Genomic DNA, 18,770 nt, shown 5'->3' with positions numbered 1-18,770 from the left:
ATTTTTACCCGTTTAAGAGCGAGAATGAGCAAGAGAGACTAATGGCTTTCATTTTCCATTAGAGGAAAAAAGTAGACTTTACCTTCATAAATATAAAATCACCACAATTGGCCCAAATGATCAATGATTCTGGTCTTTTTTTGTCCTTTCTCCTGCTTAGTGCTGAGCTTTTTATTCTTTGCTTTGTGTCCAGGTAAGGTCCTCTACCAACCTGTAAAGAGTAGATAGTGGTTCCTTCCTTTTTTAAAAGGCAAAATATGAAAAGGCACAATCCTAGCTCTGTTAAGAGATAGGCAAACCTAACCAGCAATGGGTTGTGCCTTGAGAGATAAATAGCTGCTCTATCTTGACAATCCAGATATTTACAAATCTTTTCAAAGTGCAGAAAAACCAACTTAACTTTATGAACAACGTATTACTCAGTTACTTGCTGGAAATGGAGCCTCCAATGGAGTAAAGGATATCTTGTGAGATTGTCTATTCAGAAACATATGTGCTATTTTGTTAATTTAATGTAAACTATAATAATATACGCAGAACTCATCCCATAAAAGTGAAAATCTGGATATAACAAAAATATTTTCAAGACCCAGCAAGTGGTCCAATTAATTTAAGTGAACCCCAGGCAAGAAATGGTACCTAGCCCCTTGCAACTCATAATAAAGGACTTTGATATGGATATCACCCTGAGGTTTACTGTGGCAGGGCACAGCCTGGCCTAGGGCTGTCCCTTAGAATAGGGAGATACACTTCGATAAATCGGAGGTTCTTAACCCAGGCCACACATTAAAATCTCCTGGGAGCCTTACCCAATACCAATGCCTGAGCTCAACCTCACACTGGTTTAATCCGAATCCCTGGGGGATGGACTCATTCATCAGTTGTTTATTTTTAAGAGCTCCTCAAGTAATTTTAATGTGTAGCCAAAGCTGAAAACAACTGCTTTAAGTAATTTGTCTTAAGTCCTAAAAAATAAGTAGGTAGATTTTCTACTGAATAGTCCCAGAATCTAGAATATCTAGACTCTGGAGACTCATCGCATTGTGCCTTTATTTTATATACTTGTAAGTGTTTTCTCATCTAGACCCAATATATGCAATATATGCAAAATCTCCATGTCTCTCTCTTCCCCCCCCACACACATTCACGTGCACACGCACACACACGCACAGACATCCAGATGATAAAAATCAAAGGAAATTATTCAGAAAGGAGAATGACGGGTACGTTATATTTGACATATAAACCTCTCATCAAGAAGGCCATTCAATTCAGGAACATGGTAAGAGTATCTCATATTGACCAAATATTAGAATATATGTGATGATAAGCTACCTAAATTTTTCCCAGCAGAAAAACTAACTTACTGGATAAGGGTAAATCCTTTAGAGTAAAACTAAGTAAGCCTCAATTTCCAGCTTTATAACTTACTGGCTCTCAGATTCATTCACTTAGCAGTTATGTCCAATAATTGTGACAGCTCCTTATGTTATTTTCTTTAAACTGGGATTTAAGTTTTTCTTTGCGATTCAATCTTCTCCTTGTTTACATTTTGTCTTATCATCTGGGCCCTGTAGATTCCTTCAAAGCACGGGCTATGTATCCCTCGCAGTGCCTTGCACACAGCTGTTGCTCCTTCAATATCCATGGGTTTTATTTGGCTCCTTACCAGTGTTTGGCCTCTCTGGATAGGGCCTGCATAGTCTCCAGTTGGATGGGCAGATCCATGTGGCAAGCATGCCCATGAAGGTGCATCATTCACGGTTTGAGAATCAAGCCTCCCTTGCTAATAAGTATCTGTGTCTGTAGAACAATCCTCTTCCTTCTAGGCTTCATATTATGAAAGTGGCAAAATGAAGCAGAGAGCAAAACAGGAAATCGTTTTAGTCTCTGTTCTCAGTCCTCACAGGTATCATGACGGATTTCTTTTATGTTCTCACCTACAGGTAGCTGAGCAACTCATCAACCCTTTTGGAGAGGATGATGATGATTTTGAAACTAACTGGTGCATTGATAGAAATTTGCAGGTTAGCAGAACTTTTCTTTCCTTTACAAACATTACTAATAAATCACTAACGATGTTTCAAATCTAAGAAGATCCTGGCTACGGGCCCCTGGACCTCTGAGCTTCAGCCACAAGTGAAAGAGGTTTGGCCATTCAGCAGGCTGTCTCAAGTCCTGTTGGAACCTCACGCGTCCTGGATCTCGTCCCATTGAAATTTAGTTCCTTTTAAGTAGAATTTCAAGCCTATTTTGTTTGAAAGTGTCTCTCTTAGCTTTACCCAGCCACTTCCATCTCAGTACAGAGCAATAATTTAATTTATTCTTAAATTTGTTTTCTGTTGCCACCTAGAGAGGTTCATAGTGACACAATCCGACGTAAAAGTTGTCTCACATAGATCCCGGTAGCCACATGTCTGGCAGCTGGACACTGGGAGCCTGGGCCTTGCCATCCTGTTCTCAAATCCTGTGTCTCAAATCTACCTGAAACGCACCAGGCGGGCCCCAAGGGCCTTGCCCTGAAGCACTGTTCAGAGAGCTTCTCATGAAAAACCAGCATGAGGGAATTTTCCTTTGAGGCAAGACCCTCCTCAGACCATTCTCTTCCCTGAGAACCACAGATGGAGTAAAGGCCTTTACCTGGTTCATTTCTTTAAGCCCTTACTCAGCTCTTAAATAGATACAGACATTTCACAGTACATCTCATTGTCGGTCTGTGTGGGGAGGAAGTGTAATGTCTTGGTCACTCACTCTTTGTCAAAATGGGATTCCCAGAGGATTAATAATTTATTCATGCATCACTTTGTCAAAGCCAAGAGGAAAGATTGCTATAGCTTCAACCAGTATAGACTTGTTGATATGCTTTTCCAAACAAACAAACAAACAAGAAACCAGGGCATATAAGTTATGGGGTTAACAAGTTGAAATACCGAGACTCTTCACCTCCTGTACTATCTGGGGTTAAGTGGGTGCTGTCAGGGAAGCCACTAGGACGATACCGTAGCCCTGAGCACGGTATCCAGGTGAGATGCAGCTCCACTTGGGCATGTGGCTTGTTGAACGGAGTATGGGAGGAGTGAATCCCCACTTACTCTCATTGCCAAGTGCTCTTGAGCAGTAAACGATGGACACAACTCTGTGGCAGCCGTGGTTGTGGCAAACGTGAAGTACAGATGTTTGTATATTCACTCACTTAGACTGTGTCCTAGCCCACTCCAACTCCCAGCCACCCACTGGAACTTCTCTTTTTTATATAATTTGCATCTGAGTTATTCTAACAATATAACGGTGATTTTAGGTCTCTCTTTTAGCTGTGGATGAAATGCACATGAGCCTACCCAAGATGAAGAAGGACATTTACTGGGACGATTCTGCCGCCCGACCGCCATACACACTGGCAGCTGCTGACTACTGCATACCCTCATTTCTGGGGTCAACAGTCCAAATGGGGTAAGTGTGTTTTTTAAAAATCTCCAATATTTAGGAAATAAGTAGATCACGGTTTTGATCTATTTACTTTTTTGGCTTTTTTTCTAATTGCACTTAATAAGTCAGTCTCTGTTGAGTGGTTTTAACATAACAATCTGTCACTATATACTAGGAGCCTTAAATAAATGGGTTGAGGCCTGAAGTAAATCAGGCACAGTTCTAGAATAATTTTATTACATCTAATAATGTATGTGATTTTGAAGAAATGTGTAAATTGGGGGGCGGGGGAGTGTAAGTATATTTGCTGAAGGCAGATGCCACAGTTTCCAAGTAAATTAAAGAGGAGAGCATGGACAAATTTAGAAAGTGAAAACCAATCCCCCCTTCCCCCAAAAAAACTATAGAAAAAGGGAAAAATTTTGTGGAATTTTTCTCATAACTTTAGACAAAACTGTGGCTCATTGTTCCCTGAGACCAACTCTGGGCAGATTTGTGAAGCCGGTTCATGTCCTGTACTTGCCGCCTGTGACCTTCTTCCCCCTCCTCCCCGAGGTGGTCTGCCCTCCCCTTTCTCTGCTTTCGGGACACCTGGCTTCAGTCCTATTCCTGTGAAGCTTTACCCTTAGCTGAATGTCTCCTAATCCTCATAAATGGTGATTTCTGGCACTCCTCTTCCAAAGGGGCCTCTGAGGCTGAAAACCTTTCAAGACCCAAAGAAAGGGATGACTGAAGGTGGAATTTCAGGAGTTCTGGCAGATCATGAGGAAGAGTTAGGAGCCAGGAGATTTTCCTTGTTGCCCTCAAAGGACACCTTAGAGAAAGTCACCTCCTCCAGACTAGACTTGCTTCTGCCTCTAGACAGCCTTCTAAGACTGGACCCTCCCATCCAGGGCTCCTTCCAGGCCAGGAAACTTAGCCCTACCCCGGCCTATTCTTAGTCCCCATAAATAGTGACTTCCCACTGTGTGCCCTTCTCAGCCTTTGCAATGCCCTCCACAGGGGCAGAGTTTCATGGACATTTGGCAACCTTCTCACTTTTGAAAACTAATAAGCAGTGTTTTTCTGTGAGTTTGTTTTCAGATAATTGAGTATGCTTTATCCTTCCTCCCAGTCCCACCACTGATTAAATTATCTGAAGGCCTAACTTGTAAAAGAAGAGAGACCTGTACCCTTGATAGAGTCAGGAAATCACTGTGATGATTTTATTTAGACTGCAAGTGCGGCGTGGGCTGCATCTGTAATGTCCGTTGAGTTGTTTTGCACAATAGTTAAATGATTTTTACAGGTCTCAAGGTTTTTATCCTAATCTACATATTCATCCTAATCATCATAATTTGGGGGGTTCCTAAGTAAATGTCCATGTTCTTTAGAAAATATTAAAACACCTGTTTCTCCAATTTCTAAACATGAAAACATAGAATTAGGGATTGATAAGATCTTGGAGAGAATTCCTTCCCCAGAAATGTTACTGGGAAGGTTAAATGTGATTGTGAACATAAAAACACTCTAAATATTCTATAGAGCATATTATAATCAGCTAGCCAATTCCCTTATTTGTGGATGTCAAACCAAGGCACAGAAAGACTAAACAAATCTAAGCTATTTTTCATATTAAACTAACTCAGGAGATTTGGGACAGAAAATAAAACAACTGAGAGAAAACAAGGAAATATGAATGTTGCCGGTTCTCACTCCGGCCCCGTCCCTCTCAGTTCTGCTTTTCTCTCCACTGGCTCCGACGTCAGGCAGGCTCCCCCCTCCAGATGGCAAGTGGAAAATGACGCCAGCAGCCCCAGGCTCACGACCTATCTTCTCAGCAAACCTGTGGAAAAGCACATTTATTTTCCAACTCTTAAAACTGAAGTACTAAATGTGCTGTGATTGGCTGGGCTTGGCTAACCTAGCCATTCCTGAACTAATCACTGTGGACAGGGAGACACGATATTTTGATTAGTTAAGGCTGGGTCCAGTGTCCACCTTTAAATCAAGGGTATAGTCAGTCCTATCCAACCGTATGGAGTATGTGGTGTCTCAAGAAAAATCGGGGCTCTAATAACAGGAGAAGGGCAAATGGTTATGCTGAGCTGGCAAAAACAATAGACGTCTTCTAAAATCGTAGAAGATAATTCCCCAAGCAATGAGTTGTTCCCCCACCAAATACAAGGCCACCATCAAGTGAGCCAGCTGAGGCTAAGGGAAAGGCAAAAGTGAAAGTCTTATTGCAGCACAGGTGGTTTTCTTGGTGATGGCTGAGCCAGTGAGCTCTTTGCGTTAGGTGAAGATCAGGTGTCAAGATACTATAGACGTAAGCATTTCATAAAAGTGCTTGCTGCTTGATGAGCATTTAAAATCCTTTCCTAGATGAGTAAATTCTTTATTTCCTTATTCTGTTTTGGGTATTTAAATCAGAAATCAAATTTCCCTTATGTTTTCGTGTCAACATTTCAGGTGTGTAGTCACAATTCCCATAACCCAGAAATTCTGAAATCGAGGCAGTGCCCTTCACAGACTGAGCAAAAGCACAGTGCAAAGGGGGCCTGAGACGTTACTCTGCCCCACGTCCCACACATTCAGCACACTACCCATTTCCACATAAAACGGAACCCCCCTGGAGACAATCGCTTTGTTCTCTATATTAAGGAACGTGTTCAAAGCACGGCCCTGTTTTCTGAATATTTACTAAATATACATCACTTAAATAAAATTAGAAAAGCCCTAACAAACTCTCCATCCATTACAGCTAAAGGATTCAAAATTCTGGAGAAGAGAGGCTGTAGCTGCTTATGAAATAGATCACTCAAGTGTGTCAGGAGGGCTTGCTTTGACTGTCCTGTGAATCTAAAGGCATGTTTCCAGCCTGTAAACTATAAACTGCTGACTGTATGTAACCCATTTGAGCTTTGTTTTGGGGGGGGTTTCTGCCATGATTCAAATAACATGTCAAAACTTCCTCACATTTAATGTTAAATGCCTGAGGTGATGGATACCCCAATTACTCTGATTTGATTAATTCACGATGTATGCCTGTATAAAAATCACATGTACCCCATAAAGATATAGAATTTTTATATACCCATAATAATTAAAAATTTTAACATTTTTTAAAAATCTTCCTCCCATTTATAGTGATCTTAAGGAAGGGATCTGAGAAGTCAATTAAGGATCCTTTTAGTAAAGAGGGAAAACATTCAAATTTTTGTAGTTGCTCTGGTTAGGAGTAGGGAATTTATTTAATATTTATTAACTATTTGGTACTATGAAACTACAACCACATGTTTTTAATTTCAAAATATTAATTAAAAGGGTACAAGTGTTTTTGTTACATGGATACCCTGTATAATGTTTAAGTAAGGGCTTTTGTGTGCCTGTCACCAGAATAGTGTTCAGTGTACCCAGTAGATAAGTTTTATCCCACACACTCCCATCCATCCTCCCCCTTTCTTAGTTTCTCCCATCCTCTATATTGCTTCATGCCTATGTGTACCCACTGTTTAGTTCCCACTTATTAGTGAGAACATATGGTGTTTGGTTTTCCATTCCTGAGATACTTTACTTAGGATAATGGTCTCCAGTTCCATCCGAGCTGCTGCAAACAACATTATTTCATTTCTTTTTGTGGCTGAGTAATACTCCATGGTATATAATATATATACTACATTTTCTTTATCTTCTCATGAATTGATGGGCAGTTAGGTTGATTCCACATCTTTGCAATTGTAAATTATGCTGCAATAAACATTCAAGTGCAGGTGTCTTTTTTATAAAATGACTTCATTTCCTTTGGGTAGATACCCAGCAATGGAATTGCTAAATTGAATGGTAGGTCTACATTTATTTCTTTGTGGAATCTCTATACTTTTTTCCACAGAGGTTGTACTAATCTGCAGTCCCACCAACAGTGTATATGCATTTCTTTCTCTCTGCATCAACACCAGCATCTGTTGTTTGTTGAATATTTAATAATGGCCATTCTGACAGGGGTAAAGTGGTATCTCGTTGCAGTTTTAATTTGCATTTCCCTGATGATTGATTATGTTGAGCATTTTTTCATATATTTGTTGGCCATTTGTCTATCATCTTTCAAAAACTTCTGTTCATGTTCTTTTCCCACTTTTTGATGGGGTTGTTTGGTTTTTCCTTACTGATTTGTTTAAGTTCCTTGTAGACTCTGGATATTAGACCTTTGTCAGATGTATAGTTTTCAAATATTTTCTACCATTCTATAGGTTATCTATTTTCTATATTGATTATTTCCTTTACTGTGCAGAAGTTTTTTTAATTTAATTAAGTCCCAATTATCTATTTTTGTTGTTGCTGTATCTGCCACTGGGGTCTTAGTCATAAATTCTTTGGCTAGACTGATGCCTAGAAGAGTTTTTCCTACATTTTCTTCTAGAATTTTTATGGTTTCATGTCTTACATTAAGTCTTTTATCCATCTTGAATTAATTTTTTTTTTTTTTTTTTTTTTTTTTGTTGTTGTTCTTGAGACAAAGTCTCACTTTGTTGCCCAGGCTAGAGTGAGTGCCGTGGCGTCAGCTTAGCTCACAGCAACCTCAGACTCCTCGGCTTAAGCGATCCTACTGCCTCAGCCTCCCGAGTAGCTGGGACTACAGGCATGCGCCACTATGCCCGGCTAATTTTTTCTATATAGATTTTTAGTTGTCCATATAATGTCTTTCTATTTTTAGTAGAGACGGGGTCTCACTCTTGCTCAGGCTGGTCTCGAACTCCTGACCTCGAGCGATCCACCCGCCTCGGCCTCCCAGAGTGCTAGGATTACAGGGCGTGAGCCACCGCGCCCGGCCTTGAATTAATTTTTGTATATGACAAGATATAGGGGTCCTGTTTCATTCTTCTGTATGTGGCTATCCAATTTTCTCAACACCATTTATTGAATAGGGCTTTCTTTCTTCAGTGTGTATTGTTGTCTGTTTTGTCAAAGATCATTTGGTTGTAGATAGATGGTTTTACTTCTGGGTTCTGTATTCTGTTCCATTGGTCTATGTCTCTTTTATACCAGTACCATGCTGCTTTGGTTACTATAGCCTTGTAGTATAATTTGAAGTCTGGTAATGTGATGCCTCCAGATTTGTGATTGCTTTAGCTAGTCAGGTTCTTTTTGGGTTCCAAATGAAGCTTAGGATTATTTTTTCTAGATCTGTGAAATATGACATCAGTATTTTGATGGAGATTACATTGAATCTGTAAATTATTTTGGGCAGTATGAACATTTTAATGAGGTTGATTCTACCAATCCATGATCAAGGGATGTTTTTCCATTTCTTTGTGTCATCTGTGACTTCTTTCATCAGCGATTTATAGTTCTCCTTGTAGATTTTTCACCTCCTTAGTTAAGTATATGCCTAGGTATTTTATTTTATTTGTAGCCATTATAAATGGTATTGATTCCTTTATTTGATGCTCAGCTTGACTGTTACTAATATATAGAAATGCTACTGATTTATGTACATTGATTTTGTAACCTGAGACTTTGCTGAATTTATTTATCAATTCCAGGAGTCTTTTGGTGGAATCTTTAGGGTTTTCTAGATAAAAGATTATATCATCAGCAAACATAGAGTTTGACCTCCTCTTTCCTAATTTGGATGCCCTTTATTTCTTTCTCTTGCCTCATTGCTCGGCTAGGACTTCCAATACTATGTTGAATAGAAGTGGTGACAGTGGGCACCCTTGTCTGTTCAAATTCTTAGGGGGAATTCTTTCAATTTTTTCCCATCAGTATGATATTGGCTATGGGTTTGTCATACATGGCTTTTATAATTTTGAGATATGTTCCTTCTATGCCTAGTTTGTTGAGGGTTTTTATCATGAAAGGGTGCTTGGATTTTACTGAATGCTTTTTCTATGTCTATCAAGATGGTCATATGGTCTTTGTTTTTGTTTATGTGGTGAATCACGTTTATTGATTTACATATATTAAAACATCCTTGCATACTTGGGATGCAACTCACTTGATCCTGATGGATTATCTTTTTGATGTGCTGCTAAATTCAGTTTGCTAGTATTTTGTTGAAGATTTTTGCATCTGTGTTCATAACGGATATTGGTCTGTAGTTTTCTTTTTTTGTTGTGTCCTTTCCTTAGGTATCAGGGTGATACTGGCTTCATAGAATGAGTTAGGGAGGATTCCTTTCCTCTCAATGTTATGGAATAGTTTCTGTAAGATAGGTACCAGTTCTTCTTTGTAGGTCTGGTAGAATTCAGCTGTGAATCTGTCTGGTTCAGGACTTTTTTTGTTATTGTTGGGAGACTTTTTATTTCTATTTCAATCTTGCTGCTCATTATTGCTCTGTTCAGGATTTCTACTTTTTCCTTCCTGATTCGGGCTTGAGAGGCTGTGTGTTTCCAGGAATTTGTCCATTTTCTCTAGGTTTTCTAGATTGCTTGTGTAGAGGTTTTCATATTATTCATGGATGATATTTTGTATTTCTGCAGTATCAGTTGTAATATTTCGTCTCTCATTTCTGATTGAGGTTATTTGAGTCCTTTCTCTTCTATTTCTGATTAATCTGACAAGTGGCCTATTGATTTTTTTTTATCTTTTCGAAGAACCAAGTTTTTGTTTTACTGATCCTTTATATTGTTTTGTTTGTTTGTTTGTTTCTATTTCATTTAATTCTGCTCTGAGGTCTGTTATTTCTTTTTTCCTGCTGGCTTTGGGTTTGGTTTGTTCTTCTTTTTCCAGTTCCTTGAGATGTGACATTAGGTTGCTAATTTGTAGTCTTTTTGTCTTTTTTATGTAGGCATTTAAGGGTATGAATTTTCCCCTTAGGACTGCTTTTTCTGTATCCCATAGATTTTGAAAGCTTGTATCTCCTTTGTCATTCAGTTCAAGGAATCTTTTGATTTCCATATCATTGACCCAAGGATCATTCAGCAGCAGGTTGTTTAATTCACCTGACTTTGTGTAGTACTTACAACCACTTTGTCAGAAATAATGACCTTTATTTATCTATCTTTATTCCAAAAGTTCTAAGAATATATAGCAATAATACAATTACTTTTTTGGTAATTATACATATACACGTATATACTTAATGTGCACAAAACAATTAGGATTGTATAGTAAATCAGAAGTATTTTTAGTGATGTAAATTTAAACATATCAAATACATATTTCAGCAACAAAGATCTTATTAAGGTGTGGTTAAATGTATTTCTTGATTGATGTTATTTAGAAGTCCTTTCTTAGCCAACTATATTTAAATATTTTAGCTTTATAAGAAAATACATAGTCTGATATATACTATTGCGTGCTTATGCTATAAACTACTGAATTATCTCAAATTCTGAATCACTAACTTCAACAAAAATGTATTCTTGGAACATTGATTTTTTTTCACTTAATGTACCAAAAAGGAAGGAGAAATGAAACCTCCCAAGGATATGAATGTGCATTAAAAATGTGCATAATTTTAGAACTTAAGGATTCTTTCATATGCTGACGTGGGGCCACCACTGGGGCTCAATTTTCACCTTTAAATAGTACCAGAAGTATACATGGCTTAATTTCCTCTTCTAACAAAACTCCTATGGAATATAATAGTACTAAAGGGGTGAGAATTTAAATGAACTCCCACTTTTGGCCACAATATCTTTTTTTGTCAGCCAGTAAGGGCTGAAAGAACATAACCGACATGGTAGCATGAAGCTGGATATGCGTCTTTAAAGGTGCAGTAGGCCACTTCTTCAACCAGATTTGCCATAATCCTTGGCCCAGACTATCAGATAGGTAACAGAGAGGCAGTGGGAGCGTTGTCAGCTCTAAGTGCAGCTTTCTAGGGCAAAAGTATCTCCCAGGATGCTCCACTAGCTTGAAACTGTCCCCCAGAAAGGGACTAGAGGGGAGCCTGGGTGGATACAACATTCTGTCCATCAGAATTTCCTCATAACCCTCTGCCCCACCTCCCAGCTCAGTGTGAGGGTTACTTTGTCCATTTTATAAATCCTTAGCTACAGTTTTGATGGTGATCTGCAGTACAGAAGGTTAAAAATAACAGCACTTTCCACTAATGGGTTTGAAGAGTACATTTTGCTTTGCCCATGAATAAATGCACGGTCTCTGCCCTGATAAATTCTCAGGCAAATTATCAGCTCCCTCTGAGGTAGTTGCCCTACTTTGAGTACACTAGCAATTTAAAAACAATAAATCAGACATGAGAAGTGAACTCATCATATTAAATATTTTCCTAAATTCCTCATTTCAGTTCTGTTAAAATGGCCTCTTATTATTTGAATTTAAATTGTCAAAAATACCACTTTAATAATAGCACAGAGAAAGAAAGGCAAGCCTCATTCAGTTTTATCCTTCAATCTTTTTGAAGCTCTGTGTTTACCTAATCACCCTCATGAGAAGGGGGTTGCTTTGTGAAAAGCTTGCTTTGAAAAATACGCATTAAATCCTTCAAGTCATGGGAGCTATTTCGGTCTTTCCATTTTAGACACACCCCAAGAAGTATGGAAGTCTGCTATCGTCTTCAGCCGTCCTCTGCCTGGCTCTTCTTTGTTACCACAACAGAGGGCAAAAAGTGTGCTTCTGCCCCCCTGACCAGTCTAGGCATCTTTTAAAGAGTCGTTAATTAAATCACAACTGCTCATGCCCTCAGACATTTGTCACTGGCAAGGGAGATCATGGGCCTGATGGTTGTGCAGGTACTCAATAGACATTTTGAAATTAGGGGTTTTTTAACACCTGAGATTAAAATAATTCCAATCCAGACATCTATCCGACCTGTAGAGATAATGCATGCTCGACCTCCCTCTAGACTCAACTGTAACTAACTAGCCTAACTAGCTTGACATAACCTTTTCTCAGTCTCCTTCTTCTACCCCTCTTCTCCCTTTCAAAAATAGCCCAATATATGACACCACCTTTCTTGTGCTCGTGATTTCTGTATTTCTGTATTGACGGTTTCTATTGTACAGTAAATGTATCCTGCAGGGTTTGGCGATGGTTAGCAAACAGCACAAAAAACAACATTGAGAGGCAAAGTCAGGACAGTGCCTTCTCCACAACACCTGCCATTTGATCCACCATATCTTCTTCCCCTCGAATAGCCGAGCTTCCTCCAGTCCTTACGTTTGCTCCACACGCAGCCATTGCCCTTGTCTCACATTAAATGGCTAAGTCATCCCTTCAAAGGTTTTGACTGTTAGGTGGCAGCTCTTAGGTGTAGTAACATTTTTTAAAGGATGATCTTTAAGGAAAAAAGGAAGTGCCCTTCAGGCAGAAGCTGCCATTTCCTCCAACCCTGTATAAGAAGTCAATGATGACTTGGAAACCACCTCTGAACATTTGCCAGTCATTGACAGAGTCCTTTCTATATCTCTGTTCTTCAGAGATGTTCTACATATGTTACCCCTTTTTAGCTCACAAACAACCTGGAAGTCAGGTGAAGGATTATCATCGCCAGCTTACCAAGTATGATGCTAAGCCACGAGAGGTTAAATGAGTTTCCCAAGGTCATTCAGCTAGTTAGTGTCAGCCTAGACAGCAGCAATCCTGGCTCTGCCAGCTCTCAAAATAAATCATTTTTCCTACCACAAAGACAATTCTCAAATTCCATCCCTGGAAACTGATGGCTACATGGCACTTCCCATGAATGTCCTATCTCTAATTACCAGCCTGTTCAGTCCAAATGAGTTCCAGAACATAAAACCTAGCTTTTTCAGCTGACTGTCTCTAATATATAGGAATATAATGCTGGCACTTACGTTCTATCATATAATGTTTCTGCTATAATTGTTTAAGTGGTATCATATTTGGTCCTCAGGATTGTACTAACCCTATATCAAGGGTACACTTTAAAAATCAAATAAGAAGGAGGAGAAAGCATAAAAGGACTAAAAGGTACACCCAAACCTCCCGATTGGGAAATAAAGACTCTTTTAGAGTTTTCTATTCTGTGAGCTCTAAGCTTTGAACCATTTTGTTCTTAAGGCCCAGTTTCTGCTGTCATATTGTGAACAATGTCTATCAGAAAAAGGCAGAGATGGGCACGTGTGTTGGCAATGGGACCTTCCATGGAAGCATTTAGAAGAAAGGTCGTTAGGCCCATCAGGCTGTGGAGTTTGCTGACTGCTCTCTTAGGGCGTAAAGACCTGGAGGGCATCGTTCATCACTTCACTGTGAGATACATAAAAGCTGCCCCCCCCCCGCCCCCCGCCCCCAGGTACAAACCATCAAGTGTTCTTCCAAAGACCCAGTTTCAGACTAAAGGTGTGGAAGGTTCTCAAGTCACGATTCTTTTCCAAAGCATTCATCAATGTTGCTTTTCGTGTAGCCTTTCCAACTTGCACGCTACTGCCAGCACCACACAACTGCAGCCATGCCCTCCGTTCCCAAAGACACTGTGTGATAAAGTCCAAATCCCTCAACCTGGTCTATGACTCTTCATAACACAGTCCAAGACTATCTTCCCAGCCTCTGCCCAACACTCTCCTGTGCGTTTCACACCAACTCAAGCATCTCCCATTCCTCACAAACACCCGACTTTCCTGCTGCTTATTTGCTCACGTCACTTCTTCCACCTGGAATGTTCTGCCGTCACTTCTTCCACCTGGAATGTTCTGCCCCTTCTCTGTCTGTCCAATCCCAATTCTCTATCAAAGTCCAGCTCAAAAACATACTTGCCCCAAATGTAGACATTTATATGCACGCCTCCTCCCTCCTTTTAAATGATACATTATAAAGTACCTAATGCAACAAATTGTTCATGGTGAATGCTCAATAAATTTGGTCAAGTGAATAAGCAAGATAAATCTCATGGGTCCACAGCAGTCTTGTGAGGCAGGAAGGTGTGGTAGGGTCTCCTTGGCAGATTTACCCAATGCCAGTCAGTGAACCACTAGAATGTTAGCAAGAGCACTAGCCTTTTTGCGGTTTTCTATTGCAACTTGTCCGTTTTTCTCCAATCTATGACCCAGAGGCTTATACCTCTTGCTGCAGTTGAATGTACATGTCCCACACCAGTGTATGGTATGAAAGTTTTTTCCTTTTGAGTCACAAAGTTTGAAGCAGTGAAAATATGAAGTTTTTCCCCTAGAAGATCCTGTCATTCTTACAAGGTTGTGTGCTTTAGAAGTAGTTGAGGAAAACAAATCCCAAATAAATAGTCATGATCCCAATAGAGGGCAGATGGCTGTCCTATAAAGAAGTTGCCAGCCCGCCCTCGATCCCCAGAGCACGTCCGGTGTGGCAGTCTTAGCGAACCACTGTGCTTGTCACTCCTCTGGTGACCTCTCTGACCAGATGGATTCCTGTGAGGAGTGACTGGAGACCCAGCGAGCGAGCGAGCGAGCGGGTCACCAGGCAGCTGAAGCGTGAGTCTGCACTTCCCAAGTCGCCGTAACACGATCTGAGCCTTGCCCAGCGGAGAGGGGTCAGAAGGCTATCTGGTAGCCAAGGGCATGCTAGGGCTTCAGAATAACAGCACCAGGCTGTAATCGAACGCCATCCCGGGACATTTAGCCAGATAATCGTCTCGATCATCCATCTTTTATTCATAAACACGAGAAACAACATTTTCTCTGGCTGTTCACATTACACTTTCAAGGCACACCACCATTATACTCTCCCAACTTTTCCCGTCATTTCACATAAAATGCACCTGGCGTAGTTAAAGCATCTTGTCACCAGAGATGGCAATACTAACAGTGGACTGGGATGGCCTGATTACTGTTGCTCCCAGAACCAGTGTGAGCATTTGCAGTTTAAGGGCAAGGCTTTAAGTCGGTCTTTGAACCCCATGAAGACTGTAAGTCCACAGAAACGTGAGACGTGAGACAAGTAACTGTGTAACCTGAGGCAGGAGTAGACCTCACTACCAAACAGGCTTTTTTTTTTTTTTAATCTCAATTAGCCATTTTATTTCAGCCTTGAAGCAGATTAAAAATGGTAGGATTATTGGCTTTAGTTTTTAAATGCTAAAAATTCAATAGGAAATTGTTAGCCATAGCAAATCTATCAAACTTAATCACAAGGGGAGCCCGACCACTATGTGAGTTCGCCCCACCTAGATGAATATATTCTTTCCACGAGGGTCACATTTCTCCTTCCTTAACCTTAATTGTAACAGACAGAAATGCAAAGCATTCACCAACAATGTTTACAAATTACCTCTCGGCAAGGACTATACCTCGTTATTCTGTCGAGGGCTCTAGCTCTTCCCTTGACATCCATGTAGCAGACTTTATAACAAAGTGATTAAGAACAAAAGCTTCGGAGTCAGACTTCCTAGTTTGGCCCACTAACTACTCAGGCTTAATGAATCTCTCTGGGCCTCTGTTTCCTCATCTGTAAAGTGTGAATAATAATGACAGTACCAATTCACACAATGATTGTGGTAATTAAATGAATTAATGCATGCGAGGTGCTTAGCTGACCCTTAGTACTAGTCAATAAATGTTAGCTATTATTCGCGCTCTCTTGAATTTACTTATGATCCATTGTTTGGGGGATTTTATGGGTCCTGGGGAAAACTTGACCTTAGTCAACTGCAATAAGGAAGAAAGAACACCTACTACATGTGTATTTTTTCAATGTCCACGTCTCTAGATCAGTGATTCTCAAAGTATGATCTGGGCACATCTGGGGATCCCTAAGGCTCTTTTAGGGAGACCTCAAGGTCAAACCTATTTTCATAATAACACTTGTTGACCCAAATAAATGACTGAGGCAAAAATCTCAATCAATGGAGGCTTATTAAGCCAAGATTTTGAGGATGCACTTGGGAAAAACACAAACCACAGACAAGCTGTGGCTGTTTTTCCCAAGAGGAAGTTTTTGGAAACGTCAGCATTTTAAAGGCACACGGAGAGAAGGAAAAAGGCGAAGGGAGGTGGGGGGTGCTGGTGAGGTAGTGGTTACATTCTTGTGAGACCTAAAAAATCTACATTTTACATAAAGTAAGGGAGTGAAGGAAGCATTGATTATGTAGATGTCTCTGGGTAGGTGGAAAAATGCCTGATTCTGTCTTGTCTCCAGTTCTGTTACCTGTAGGATAAACTCGTAATTCACTATTAGTGCGGAATCAAACAGGCTTTGGTTTTAGGTGCCAGGCAAAGGTATAATTTGCATGTCCTTGCTTATGGGAGGTTAGCACGTAATTTCCTTAATGAATGATCCGTGGGGCCAGCTCTTCACAGATGCCTGAGTTTTTTACCTTCTCTTTTACATAAGGAGTTGGCGGGGAGGGTTGTGGCTTTGAGATTTTGAGTTCCTTCTTACACACTAAAATGTTATTTGCCTTTTTCATTCTCATTCTTTCATGAGTGTATAGTGGGATTTTCCAGAGGCTACTAGATATGTGATGATGTCATCACTTAACAGTTAATGGAATGTGTGCTTGTACATTCTTGTTTTTGACAATCCTCAGTTATGATTTCAAATCCAGTAAAGAACGAGAGATACAAACCACATAAACAAAACTCTGGGGTACTGAATAATTTTTAAGAATTTAAAAGGGTCCTAAGACCAAAAAGCATGAGAAGCTCTGCTAGACTATCTCAAGTTCAAGTCCCTCTACCCCCATGTGAAATGTAACCTGTGATGTGAAAGTACCAAACTCACCTCTTAACTTTGAGCTTCTGCCCCCAAAGGTAGGCGCCTGAAGCTACTCTGCCCACCTGTTGACATTGTGTGTTTCAGGCTGTCTGAGTACAACTTTCCTGACGAGCAGTGGCTGTGGGATTATGAGAAACACGGCCATCGGCATTCCATGATTGGACGCGTCAAGCGGTTCCTGAGCACCCACGAACACCCCTCCACCCCCAGGAGGAGAAGCTACAGGAGGCAGACCAGTGACAGCTCCATGTTCTTCCCCCGAGACCACCTCAGCCCTGCCAAGGATCTGCTGGATGTGCCCTCCAGAAACCCCAGCAGGGCCTCGCCCACACACTCCGGTGTGGGAGAGCTGTCCACAATCCGGGAGACGAGCCAGACAAGCACTTTACCGAGCCTGACCCCACAGCCCAGTGTGAGGACCTCCCCCACCAAAATGCCACAGGTCCCCGAGGTATTGATCACAGCGGCCAAAGCACCAGTGCCCACATCAGACGGCGACCACCATGACTCCACTACCTCCGTCCTGAGCCTTGAGTTTACTGGGGTTCAGCCAAGTGGGAGTGGGCAGCAGGAGGGCCCGGTAGGGTCAGTCCTGTCCCCCTCAGAGAAGGGGAAAGCTCCCAGGGGCCCCAGTCCCCAGACCATTCCAGCCAACGCTGAGAGAAACATATTCAAGTATGAAGAAGACCCTGGTGATACTGACAGGTTTCTAAAAAGGTGGAGCCTCCCAGAGTTCCTGGAGTCCAGCCACACCTCCCCGGGAAACCTGAGTCCAGACCCTGTGAGCTCTCAGCCAGCCCTTCTAATCGACACAGAAACATCCTCAGAGACCAGTGGAATCAACTTTATGGTTGGCTCTCGAGTCTCTCCTGATGTGCTATATTTAATGGAAAACCTGGACACCAAGGAAACAGATATCATAGAGCTGAACAACCAGCAAGCCGAGGAATCGCCCAGAGGAGTGCCACAGGGTTCGAGGACCTGGTTCTAGCCGAGATTCTTACTTTCCCGAAAGTTCAGCATTAGTCCCAGGACAAATCTGGGAACTGGTCAGTTTAAAAAAAAAAAAAAAAAACAAAAACAAAAACAAAAAAACAAGCATACTGCATAAGCTACTTAGAACTTTGAAGGGCATTATGATTCTGACTATGTGAGAACCGGGAAAAGCAAACACATCCATATCATCCATCACAACGTGGCTTTCATGGAAGTTACACAGGCCACGGTGACGGCTCTTAATCAAATAAGGAACCTTAAAAATATATATGACTTACACATTTACCTGTGGAAAGGGCCTTCTAGATCACAGTCCAGTCCCCTCTAGGCACAAAGGCCCAGACACTTTCTCTTTCTTCTCTTTAACTATGAGGACAGGAGATGGATCACAGAGGCCTGTTCCCACTTAATGATTCTTTGCTTGAGTCTTTCTAACCATCTCACTCCCACTTTCTCTAACTATTATTATTATTATTATCATTTCCTGATTCTTAAGCTTTATCAGCACCAAAAAGCTTCGTCTCTCTTCAATTTCCTTTTCTACTTTCAGGTTTTCATTTTTCTCTCTTTACCCCTTATTCTCTCATCCTTTCTTTCCTCCCTTCTCTCTAGTTGTGCTTTTTCTCTAGTGACCCTAATCTGTCCCACCTTTAGGGTTATAATATTCTCTCTTGCCAGCTCTGTTGCTTACTTCTTGCCTGGGTTTTCAAAATATGAGGCATTGTCCAAGCCTCCTGCAGAATAATCAAAGATGTCCA

General features: G+C 40.8%; 1 protein-coding gene across 1 annotated transcript in view; it reads left to right on the top strand.

Annotated features, from left to right (window-relative positions):
* Nucleotides 1–18,007, top strand: part of BEST3 (bestrophin 3) — a 37,972-nt gene extending 19,965 nt beyond the window's left edge. The window contains exons 7-9 of the mRNA XM_069490748.1: nt 1,947–2,027; nt 3,299–3,450; nt 17,101–18,007. Of these exons, the coding sequence (XP_069346849.1) occupies nt 1,947–2,027; nt 3,299–3,450; nt 17,101–18,007 (1,140 nt within the window). The remainder of the gene's footprint in view (nt 1–1,946; nt 2,028–3,298; nt 3,451–17,100) is intronic.
* Nucleotides 18,008–18,770: the final 763 nt, after the last annotated feature.

This window comes from Eulemur rufifrons, chromosome 16 (assembly GCF_041146395.1).
Source record: "Eulemur rufifrons isolate Redbay chromosome 16, OSU_ERuf_1, whole genome shotgun sequence".
NCBI lineage: Eukaryota > Metazoa > Chordata > Mammalia > Primates > Lemuridae > Eulemur > Eulemur rufifrons.
The sequence above is the reverse complement of the archived record's forward strand: the minus strand, read 5'-3'. Positions and strand labels throughout refer to the sequence as shown.